Source organism: Myxine glutinosa, chromosome 7 (genome assembly GCF_964187855.1).
Source record: "Myxine glutinosa chromosome 7, kmMyxGlut1.1, whole genome shotgun sequence".
NCBI classification, from domain to species: domain Eukaryota; kingdom Metazoa; phylum Chordata; class Myxini; order Myxiniformes; family Myxinidae; genus Myxine; species Myxine glutinosa.
In genome coordinates this window covers 50,463,910-50,476,512 of record NC_136267.1, presented here as the reverse complement: position 1 = coordinate 50,476,512, position 12,603 = coordinate 50,463,910, and the positions used below count along the sequence as shown (strand labels likewise).

The 12,603-nt window shown below is 50.5% G+C and overlaps 1 protein-coding gene across 1 annotated transcript; it reads right to left on the bottom strand.

Annotated features, from left to right (window-relative positions):
• Positions 1–1,012: 1,012 nt before the first annotated feature.
• LOC144892937 (NFX1-type zinc finger-containing protein 1-like) lies at positions 1,013–12,566 on the bottom strand. The gene is made up of 2 exons (XM_078781698.1): positions 12,474–12,566; positions 1,013–4,356 (listed from the first exon to the last, which is right to left on the bottom strand). Exons 1-2 carry the CDS (start codon positions 12,561–12,563, stop codon positions 2,497–2,499), a joined length of 1,950 nt encoding a protein of 649 aa, XP_078637824.1. The 5' UTR covers positions 12,564–12,566; the 3' UTR covers positions 1,013–2,496.
• Between the last annotated feature and the right edge of the window lie 37 nt (positions 12,567–12,603).

Sequence of the window (12,603 nt, the reverse complement as noted above, 5' to 3'; positions counted from 1 at the left end):
CTTTTCAGGGTCTTTAAAGGCTGAGGTGGTGGATGAAAATACCCTCAGGACAATCCCCTGTTCGGACATGGTCTGTGTGTCAAATTTGATGGTTGTCGGCCCAGCGGTCTTTGCAAAAACCACAAATAGAGACATCAGATGAATTGTATTTATTAAACTAGTGGAGCACCCATGGGAAACCCCCAGGGATAAATGTGTATGACATTTGGACATCTTAAGTTAGATCCTGCATTAAGGGTTTTACAAAATGGGTAAAAACTCATTCTCCTCTCCTTCCCCCTCACTCCTCTCCAACCCTCACTTCTCTCATCTCTCTCCTCACCCTCATCTCCCTCCTCCATTTCTCCAACCCCTCCTCAATCTCCTCACCCCCTCCCTTTCCCCAACCCCTCCTCACTCTCCTCTTCCTCCACCCTTTCTCCAACCCCTCCTCTCCCATCACTCCTCACCTTTCCCCACCCTCACTCCTCTCCTTTCCCCACCCTCACTCCTCTCCTTTTCCCACCCTCACTCCTCTCACCCTTCTCTCCTCACTCACTCTCCTCCTTCCATCCTCACCCCTCTCCACTCCATCTCCTCTCCCCCCTCATTCTCCTCTCCTTTACCCACTCAATCCTCTTCTCCTTCCCCCCTCACTCCTCTCCCTCCTCACTCCTCTCCACCCTCACTCCTCCTCCTCTCCTTCCCCTCACTCTTCCCCTTTCTCCTCTCTACTCCTCACTGTTACTGTTCTCCCTCCCCGTTCCTCACCCTATCCCCTTCCGTTTTCCACCTCTGTGCCTCACCCTCTCCCCTTCCGTTCCCCCTCCCCGTTCCTCACTCCCTCCACTCCCCTCCACCTCCTTGCCCTCCCCTTCGCCTCCCCCCCCCTCTCTCTCTCTCTTGCCTCCCTTTCTTCATATTCCTGGCACACAGCGACTGCATAGCCCGGCAATGTCGGGTACTTTTGTGAGTGGTTAATATAATCGCACATCCCGTCGTTCTTCAAGAAAGTCATACACCCGGACAAATGTTTTGTTGTGAATAAAGAAAGCAATTTTGTTTCCTTTGTTTATTCAAATTCAAAAACTCTTTTTGTACATTCTCACAAGGCAGCTAAGCTAAGGCACACTCGTGCACACACACATCACGCTCATCACGCTCATGTACGACCTGATGATTCCATAGCATAGAGCGTGAACATAGAAAACAAAGCATTGCATCCGAACATTGCACTCAGGAACAAAAAGGAAAAGACAGCATTGCTGATTGAGATATCAGTAACCAGAAATTTTGGCCTAAATAACGCAGAAATGAAGAAAATGACCAAATAGCAGGACCTCAAGAATGAAGTGAAGAGATCTTGGACGCTGAAGAGTAACAGCAATGATAAAGAAGAACCTCACTGCAGTTTTGAAACAAATCCCCAGGAAGATTACCACAAATTAACGACAACCGGAGGCAATCTGGGGACGATCCTAAAAAAAGTCCTTGGAACAAAACTCTGAAAAAGGTGAACAGCTTGGTCCATGAACCCTGAAGCTTACCGAAGCGGATACTTTGGTTGGGTTCTGGGAGGACCCCACTCCACCTCCTAAAACCCGCAAATGGAGATAACCAACGAGACACACACACACACACACACACACACACACACACACGAGCAGCATCTCCACTTCTTCTTGAAAGCACAAAGTATCCACATTCTACCGAACCGCCACCAACAATTACTCTGCTTGCCCCAAAATCACCGTCATTTATAACATTTTGCATATTGCCATGATGCATTTTAACATGATGCTATGAAATCGTATATCCATTTCTGAAATCCAACATATACATAAATTGTAATTATGAATCAATTTGCAAAAAATACCCCTCAAATCTAGGTCAAACGAATCTAGACACACACCGTCAAAGGCAATGACCAAAAGCAAAGCAGTGTATTAGCCTTGGCTCAGCAGCTAACAAAAACTTTAACCTAATAACAACCCAAGAGATAACCCCAATACAAGTTAAAAAAGGCAAAGCGAATGATTAACAGCTGATTGCAATTCAATTGACTAGGTAATCCAAATTTTACCATGCCATTGACCGTCAAATGCAAAGAAGTAACAGCAAAGAAGAGTATGAATCATATCAATGATGATGCATGTAAAATACAATATAGATGCAAAAGTAATGCGTTGTTTCCTTATGGTATCTGCCAAGTTAAGTGAAAGATTATGAACAACGGTTATAATGATCGCTCATTTAGTGTTGTTTCTATTCCTGCTGTAATCGTATCTGTCTACAGTACGGAGCGTGTATACTGCATTGTAAAGATGATCCCCAAACAACACAGAGCCCCCATTGATTTACAGAGGCTCACAGCTTCTACCTTGTTCTTTCCCATTCTGCATCTCAGAATTGATGATTACAGGTGCACTTGCCACACTTGTGGCCACAATGCAATTGATCTCATCGCACGGTGACAGGTGGTCAGACATCTCGTGGCAGAGTTTTATTTTCTGATGGTTACATGGGAGAGTTGCAACAACCCTCTTCCTTACAATCAAAGAGCTCCAGCTCCTGGTGACAAGACATAGTCTGCAGATGCCCACAATTCGGCATTATCCGAGTAACCTCCACGGTGCAGTCTCCACACTCATCATGACAGATTTTGAGGCACGGGTGACCACAAGGCTTTTGCAGCCTCATGCAAGGTCGGAAGCATTTCAATGGAAGACCTTCTTCAAAGCACTTTATTTCCTTTTGGTGACCACAGGTTAGCATCACTTCTTTCTGGATTCTGCAAAGATTTGTGCAAGGCTGTCTGCATCTCAAGGTACATTGATGACCACAACTCAAAATGCGACTACAAGGACGAGGACAATTATTTTTCAGCTGACTCATGAAGCATTTGAGTTCCATCTGATGACCACATGGTAATGTGAAATCCACCACCTCGAAGCAATATGGCGAGCACTTATCCTTGCACTTGCCTTTGCATATGCATATGTGACCACATGGAAGCAATTTCTCACATGCAGATGTGCACTTTTCACTGTTGTTCTGTTGGAAACACAGGACATTTTCTTTGTGACCGCATGGTAGAGTGGCATTTATTGGATGTTGACATTGCTCCGTACATTTTTGTCCACACTTTTTGTCACACTTGTGCCCACAAACCAATTGACGTTCACAAGGCCACTCACAAATATCTGTACTGTTCTTCTGATAGCACTTGACATTTTGTTGATGGCCACATGGTAAAGTTGCATCTACCATGACTGCACAATCCACCACACAGGTCTGTCCGCATTTCTTATCACAAGTATGACCACACGGAAGGCGTTGTTCACAGGGCCACTTGCAAACCTCTCTACAGTTCTTCTGATAGCACTTGACATTTTGTTGATGGCCACATGGTAAAGTCGCATCCACCTGGATTTCACAGTGAACATATTTCTCACACAGATATGGTGTTTCCACTTGCAAGCATTTCACTGATGAACAGATGGGAAAGGTATTCTGACAGCAAAGTAGCTGTTTCTCATGTCCACATGGGAGAATCCTTTGTACATATTCCTGACATTCAAATAAATTTGGATCGAAGTAACATTGCATGGTATGTACATGCCCACACTTTGGTATCGTCTTATCAACCATCACGGTGCAGACATCACAATCCTCGTAACAGACTTTGGGGCAGGCATGGCCACAATTCTTGTGGATTCTTTGGCAAGGTTTATAGCAGCGATACTCCTCATGATTCCTGTCAAACGGATGACACCAAAGCCTGCAGACATGGCCACACTCCAGACGAGTGTCACAAGGTAAAGAGCAACCGCCGTCAGGGGCAACTTGCTCAAAGTCTGACCCTTTGCTTATCATTGCTCGACTTCTGTGTATCTGACATTGCAGTGGCAGTGATGGTTTCAGGCAGTTCTGCATTCTTAGCCCATCTAAAATACCTGCCCATATTGGAGCAGACGCAAGAAGTTTGGCGTTTCCGATGGCATAGAAACCTTTTTTGGCTCGTGACAGTGCCACGCAAATGCGATTGGAAATCTTGAGAAAACCTGTACAATTTTCTTTGTTGCTTCGCACCAATGAAAGCAGAACAATGTCATTCTCTTCACCTTGATATTTGTCGACAACGCAAACACGTACGCCCTTAAATAAATCCCTTTGCATAAGTTTCTTCAGTGCAAGCAGCTGCCCGGTGTAGGTGGTTAGAATAGTGACCTGTGTAGGCCCATAGCCTTGGTTCAGAAGGTACCGGCAAAACTCCACCACAAATCTGGCCTCATGCGGGTTGTTATGGCTCCTGGTGTCCTCCACACCTTCCTCTGGTTCTTCGTGTTCCACAAAAAACAGGTTCGTAGTGAGACCCTGAACAGAAATGTTGACACTTCATTGTAATTCAGCAGAGGAAAGCATTGATAAATCACACAATGTATCTCATAAAAGTTCACTCCTCATGATTACTCCTTATTTTTTTGTTTCCTTTCCACATTTCAAATCTGATATAAGAGTACTTTATAGAGTATAACACATTCACTTACACACTACACATCAAAGTGTGTAACACAAATAAGAACAAACAAAAAGATTGGCAAATGTTTGGATGAAGTAAATAAATTCTGTGTGAAAATAAAATAAAACCAGAATGGCACTCGGTAGAGCGCATACGTCCGCCAGGAAGTAAAACTAGAACGGCACTCGGCAGAGCGCATACCTCCGCCAGGAAGTAAAATAAGAATGGCACTCAGCAGAGCGCATAACTCCGCCAGGCTCAACAGTTTATGTTTTGTAGCCCACTGATCGGCCAGATCTGGATCCAGACATGAACCAAAATCTAATCGGCTTGTTCTTGACATCTAACCAACTCATCCACCTAGTTTTGTCATAATCCGTCGATAACTTTTTGAGATATCCCGCTATGTGTCGTTTTTGGCCCCATCGTTCAATGGTGAAGAATCACTAAAAAAAAAAAAAAAAAAAAAATCATATCCAGATCCAGATTCGGATCTTCACCAAAATTGAATCGATTCGGCCTTGTCACACACCAAACCTGTCCACAACTTCGAGATATCATGCTATACATCGTTTGCTCCCTATCTCTCGATGGTGAATATACACATAAAAAATTCTCGGATCCGGATTTGGATCTGAACCTTCATGAAAATCTAATAATTTCATCCTTGTCAACATACCCAACCTCTCCACCAATTTCATTTGAATCCATCCACTGTGGGTGCTGCGCACACACGACTCGATTGCAGAGAGGGCGGCCACAACGCGTTTGTATATCAAAGAGTCTTTATCCCAAAGCTCGTACTGCAGCACTGGGCGGGCTCGAGCTTAGAGCCCGCATATATGCGCCGAGGCCACGCCTGGTCCCCGGGCGTGGCCGATCGGTCGAAGGGCGGGGCATGTGCCTTCGATCCCCACCTGGGCGCTCGTGCCACCCACTGGTGCGCGGAATTATTGCCCCTTGTGCCCGCCACACGCGCCCCCCCAGAATTCCCGCGCACCTGAAGGGTGAGTTTGCGGGGAAGCCGGATGACCCGGCCGAAACGCCCCCTGGCGATGGGTGCAGGGCTGGGGGGTAGCGGGCCGGCGGGGCTGGGGGGTGCCGGGGGTCCGACCGCCGGGGGGCAGCCTCGATGCGGAGGCAGAGCTGCTGGAGGGGCGTGGTCCGGATCGAGGTGGGCTGGCTTGAGGCGGTCCACAGAAATGCAATCCGGGGCACCGCCGATGTCGATGGTGAAAAATTTGTCCCCGGTCTACAGCACGCGGAAGGGCCCGTCGTACGGGGGCCGTAGCGGTGCCCGGTGGGCGTCGTGCCGGATGAAGACGTACTTTGCCGTGCGAAGCTCTGGGGCGACGTGGGAAGGCGGGCAACCGTGGTGTGCTGTTGGCACCGGGGCGAACCTCCGGGTGGTCTCCTGAAGGGCGGAGCGCTGTCGCGCCGCGGACCAAGGAGCCGTGGAGTCAGGGATAAATTCACCCGGTACCCACAGCGGTTGCCGGAAAGACCAGCTCCGCCGAGGACGCGCGCAGATCGTCCTTGGGCGCCGTCCTGAGGCCCAGCAGGACCCAGGGGAGTCTGTCGACCCAGCCGCCATTGCGGAGGCTGGCCCGGAGCGCGGCCTTCATTGAGCGATGAAAGTGCTCGCACAGGCCATTGGCCTGGGGGTGGTAGGCCGTGGTGTGGTGTAGTTTCACCCCGAGCCCTTGCGCCACCGCAGCCCAGAGCTCCGAGGTGAACTGGGGGCCGCGGTCGGACGAGATGTCCGAGGGGGCACCAAACCGGGCAACCCAAGTGGCGATAAAGGCTTGCGCCACCTCAGCCGCAGACGTCGCCGCCAATGGGACGGCCTCTGGCCACCGTGTGGTGCGGTCGACCATGGTGAGGAGGTGGGTGAACCCCTGCGAGGGGGGCAGAGGTCCCACCAAGTCGACGTGCACATGGTCAAACCGACGCTCGGGCACCACAAACGGGGCCAACGGGGCCTGGGTGTGGCAGTGGAGCTTTGCGCGCTGGCACGCGAGGCACGTCCTGGCCCAGTCGCGGACGTCCTTCCGGAGGCCATGCCAGGCGAACTTCGCCGCAACGAGCTTCTGGGATGCCTTCGTGCCCGGGTGGGACAGGCCGTGGATGGCGTCGAAAACGGGGCGCCGCCAGCCAGTGGGCACGATGGGGCGAGGCCGGCCGAGGGAGACGTCGCATAGGAGGGCCGCGCCCGCGGCGTCGAACCGCACCTCGGTGACGTGGAGGCCCGTGACGGCGGTCCACAAGGCCCGGACGCCGGGGTCGGCGGTCTGGTCCTCCGCCATCCGGGCATAGTCGACCCCGAGGTGGACCGCGTGCACGACGGACCGGGAAAGGCAATCCGCCACCGGGTTGTCCTTACCCGCCACGTGACGTATGTCCGTCGTGTACTCGGGCACGGCAGAGAGGTGACGCTGCTGCCATGCCGACCATGGCTCGGCGACCTTGGCCATCGCGAACACAAGGGGCTTGTGGTCGACGAAAGCCGTGAACGGGCGGCCCTCCAGCAGATGGCGGAAGTGTCAGAACGCCAGGTGGAGCCCGAGCAGCTCGCGGTCAAAGGTGCTATAGCGGCGTTCATGCGGGCGAAGCTGCCGGCTAAAAAACGCCAGCGGTTGCCAAGCACCACGCACCCATTGCTCGTGCACCGCGCCCACCACGTCGTCCGACGCGTCGGTGGTGAGGGCGATCGGTGCATCGGGCACCGAGTGCGCCAGCATGGTGGCGTCGGCCAGGGCCAGCTTTGCGCCCGCAAACGCCGCGGCCATCGGCTCCGACCAGGCGATGTCACCTTTGCCCGGCTTGCCCCGGAGGGCCTCGTGCAAGGGGCGGAGGAGCTGGGCGACGTGGGGCACGAAGCGGTGGTAAAGATTTACCATGCCCAGGAACTCCTGGAGCCCCTTGATCGTGCGGGGCCGTGGGAAATCCCTGACCGCCTCCACCTTGGCCGGTAAAGGGACGGCCCCGTGCCTGGTGATGCGGTGCCCCAAGAAGTCGATGGTGGCGACGTCGAAACGGCACTTGGCGGGGTTGATGATTAGGCCATGCTGGCCCAGGCGTTCGAAAAGCGTGCAGAGGTGGAGCAGGTGCTCCTCCCGGGACGCGCTCGTGACTAGGATGTCGCCCAGGTAGACAAACAGGAAAGGTAAGTCACGCAAGACGCTGTCCATAAGCCGCTGGAACGCCTGGGCCACATTCTTCAACCCGAAAGGCATTCTTAGGAACTCGAAGAGGCCGAAAGGGGTGATGACGGCCGTCTTCGGGACGTCGTCCGGTTGGACGGGGACCTGGTGGTAGCCCCGGATGAGGTCCACCTTAGAAAACATGGTCGTGTTTGCCAACCGGGCGGAAAGGTCCTGAATATATGGGACCGGGTAGCGGTCGGGGGTGGTGGCATCATTGAGCCGGCGGTAGTCCCCGCACGGCCGCCATCCCCCGCCGGGCTTCGGCACAATGTGCAGAGGAGAAGCCCAAGCGCTGTTGGAGCACCGTACGATCCCCAGCCGCTCCAGCGTGGCGAACTCCGCTTTCGCCACGGCGAACTTCGTAGGCTCGAGTCGGCGTGCCCGGGCATAGACCGGCGGCCCGACCGTGGGGATATGGTGCTCCACCCCGTGTTTAACGGCCACCGCTGAGAAGGTGGGCCGCGTGAGGGCCGGGAAACTGGCGAGGAGGCGGGTAAAGTCGTCCGCTGCCGGAAGCGTGCAAACTAAACTCGCCGGGACGGAACCTTCCAGCAAGCCGCTTGGCAAGCCGCTCGGTGAGCCGCTCAATGAGCCGCTCAGCGAACAAGCGAGCGAGCTAAAGGTTTCTGCCTGGACGAGCCGTTTGTGCTTTACGTCGACCAACAACCCATTCGCACATAGGAAGTCCGCACCGAGCAATGCCATCGGCACGCTGGCAGTCACGAACGACCATTGAAAGCGCTGCCCTCCAAACCACAGGGAGAGGCAATGCTTCCCGAATGTGCGGATGGGTGTACCGTTGGTGGCAAGCAAAGCGGGGCCCCGGCCCGCTTGTCGGACGTGGAGGCGGGGAGGATGCTTACCTGCGCTCCTGTATCGCAAAGGAAATGGCGCCCGGACAAGGTGTCCGTGATGAAAAGGAGGCTGCCGGAATGGCCGACGCTCAGCGCCGCTAACGAGCGCCGGCCCGGTAGTTTCCCGACTTGTCAAACGAGCACGGCGGGCAACACTTCTTAGCCTTGTGGCCGAACCTGGTGTGGAAATAGCACCAAGCTTGCGGCGGCGGGGGCGGCGGTTTTCTCGGCGGCGGTGGTGGTGGTGGTGGTGGGCGGGGCGCGGCAGCGGCCACGATGGACGCTGTAGCCTCTGCCCTGGGATCCACGATGGCAGCACCGTAACTCGACCGCGTGTCGCAAGCCGCGAATAACTTGTCGGCCTCTACGGCCAGGGCGCGGGGTTCCCTTATCTTGGAACCGGCCAGCGTGAGGTGTACCTGTAGACATAGCTGGCGTAGGAACAGCGCCCGGAATAAGAAATCCGGGGCTTGGTCACCCAGCACCGACAGCATATAATCCATCCGCACGGATGGTCGTGTGTCGCCGAGTTCGGGAAGGTCCAGGAGGCGGTCGGCCCGTTCGAGCTCCGTGGGGCCGAACGTGGCGACGAGGAGACGTTTGAGCACCTCGTACTTGTGGTCGGCCGGCGGGTGCCGCAGGATGGACACGACTCGGGCGGCAGTGCCGGGCCCGAGGGCGGCGACCACGTGGTAGTAACGGGTCTCGTCCGCCATTATGCCTCGAAGCTGAAATTGCGCTTCGGCCTGCACGAACCACACATCGGCCTGTGCTTCCCAAAACTCTGGGAGTTTTACTGCGATGGCGTTGTTGGCCATGGCACGTTCAGTGGTGAGCAACGGCTGAACCAATCGGGGTCACCAGTGAAGTGTGGTGCTGCGCACACAACTTGCTTGCCAAAGAGGTAGGCCACAACGCGTTTGTTAAAACCAAAAGAGTCTTTATTGCGAAAGCTCAAACTGCAGCACTGGGCGGGCTCGAGCTTAGAGCCCGCATATATGTGCCGAGGCCACGCCTAGTCCCGGGGCGTGGCCGCTCGGTCGAAGGGCGTGGCATGTGCCATCGGTCCCCGCCTGGGCGCTCGCGCCACCTTCTGGTGCGCGGAATTATTGTCCCATGTTGCCGCCACAATATGTCATTACTCCCGCCAGGGAGTAATGCATTCGATCGTGTCCGTGTGTGTGTGTGTGCGTGTGTGTGTGTGTTCGTGTGTTTGTGAACAAGATATCTGGAAAAGTTCTGAACGGATTTGTATGAAAGTTGGTGGGATAATTTCCCTTGGGATAAGGAAGAATTGATTAGTTTTTGGTGAAGCTCAGGATATTTTTCCAGATCCAGGAAGTTTTTGAAGGATTGTTCACCATTGGAAGATAGGGCTCATTTTTTTAAACATTATCTTCTATATATTCTATATTTAACATTGTGATATGAAAATAGTTTTCATATTTGTTGTAAATATAGTTTAAACTCGTGGTTATGCGTTAGAGCGGTGTATTTTGTTAGCAGCGTCGTCTTCAAGGTTCTGGGTTTTTTTTTCTAATAAAGACATATTCTGTCATTTGAAAACCACCAAAGTGTGTTTACGGTTTCCCCGTTTCATAAAATGTATCGTTTGATACGTATAATGCTTTGCAACTGTTATTTTTTTTTTTTTTTTTTTTTTTACCTCAGAAGAGATATCAACATTTAGCTCAGCGAATGTCAATCACGGTGTCAGTATTTGATGAACTTATAAAGACTTAGCTGAGTTATAAGTGTGACAAGCATGTGCACGGGATTCTTCCCAGAAGAATGAGTGATCGCATTAGCTTGTACGACTTAAAATGAGCGAGTTTTATTTTGACGTTTGGGCCAGTTTTACATATTGTATCTCTAAGGAATGAAACGAACGTTTTTCCTGGCTTACAATTTTATTTGAAGTCACACATGCCTCAAAATACACTCACTTATATAGAATTGAACGCTGAATCCGAAAATGTAAGTGAAATTGCCTTTTTAAAACATTATCTTCTATATATTCTAAATATATATCTGTGCAGTGTCTGTCTTGTGTTGTCTTGTCTTGTGTTGTCACTGAACTACTCCCTCAAACTTTTGTGAAATCGTACTATTCCAACTTGACCCATGGCGGGAGTATGCGCTCTACTGAGTGGCGTTCTAATTGAATAATGCGATCAACATGAGATGAGAAAAGTACATCATAAATGGATATAATATCACAAACCTGAACATATTCCATATTATATGACAAATAGTTTACCAACTGAATATTTCAATTATGAGTACAATATTAATCAATATAATAAATTAAGACTGTCTGTCGGTCAGTGTGTCTGTCCGTCTCCAAACTACTCCCTCAGTTTTAGGGCTAGCCCCGCCAAACTTTCTGTGGAACCTTTTGGGGTCCCAGGGGGTGTCTGTCCTAAGGTGGGTGGGAGGTTTCATAAATTTCTCAATACAATTATGATTTTGAGTTTCCACCCATACAAAGCTGCTCCCTCTCTGCATGTAAAAACATCCATGGGTTCGGCATGAGCACTTTTGGCATTTACCATATGTTCAAACATTTTCTGGTTGGTTAATATTTCAATAAAATTGTGATTTTGTGTTTCCACCCATATGCTGCCGATCTTTCTTCACAGGTAAACATATAGTGGCATAATTTTGCCTTTGATGTTATAATATAAAATATGCTTGATCGAGGGATTTTCTGGTTGATCGAGGGTCTGGTTGATCGAGGATCTGGTTGATCGAGGGATTTCCGGTTCCAGGTGCAGCCGGAGGAAAGGCACATGGGGTTCCATAGCGCATAGACAATTGGCAAATAAATCCGCTAGATGGGTGGTTTTGGGTCCACACATTAAGGCGCTTGTGAAAAGTGAAATGCCGGTTGGCTCACGTAACCACCCCCGTGAAAAGTGAATTGGCTGTCGGCTTGCTTGGCCACCAAGGTCAGGCAAATTTGCTGTGGTCGTCTGTTTGAGACGCAGATGTTTGAGACGCAGATAAGCATGAAATGGAATTCTCTCATCTCCTCTTCCTGTCCAGGCTGGAGTTCTTCAAGGCAGTGTTTCTGGGCCCTGTGCCTTTTATGGCCTTCATTAAAGATTTCTCCGACTTTCTGGAAAATCCTCTCTATCTCTTTGCTGACGACTCCACTGTCTGCAGCTATATATCTCATCACTCAGATGGGGCAGGCATTGGCCTCTTCACTTTCTTCAGACCTGGATAAAATCACAAACTGGTCAAACACGTGGAACATGTCTTTCAATCCTGACAAATCTCACACTCTCATTATGTCTCTCTGAAAAGACCATATGAAAACCCCTCCCATCCACTTTCTGAACAATCCTCTTGAAGAAGTTCTGTCATTCAAGCTTTTGGGTTTCACTATCTGCCATGATCTTTCCTGAGAAAACAACATTTCCAAGCTGGCCTCCACAACCAGTCACCGACTGGGCATCCTCTGTCATGTGAAGTTTTTCTTTTTTCCTTTTCCGTTTTCTTTCCTGAAAGTCCCTGTATTGTCCATCTTACGTACACTTCGCGAGACCGCGAGACTTACCATCCCCAATAAAAGGAAAGATTCAAGAAATGGACCATCTTATGTGTGTATTAAAGGCAAATGGCTATCCTGACCCTTTATGCCCAAAAACTAAGATAGTAAATAAGAAAATAATAACTCTTCCCGAATGCCAAAGAAATGTAAAAAGCAAGTCGTAATTACCACAAAATATATTTGAAGGTAAATAACTTTCAATACGAAATCCCTGACTCACTTTGCTTTTTTAAATCTACATTTTGTTACTAAAGATTATGCTTCAACATGTACTTATCCAACACATTGCTCGAACATTGTATTTAAACTATGTTTTCAAAATCGTTCAGCAAATTGAGTTGCATATAAAGTACCTTGATGTCTTCAAACTTGCTCACGGAAGGATGATTGTTCAGCTGCTTGTAAATATGTGGAACAATCAGAGTTGCAATTTCTGGCCTCATGCGATGCTGAAAAATAATCATAATTACATAAATTTATACA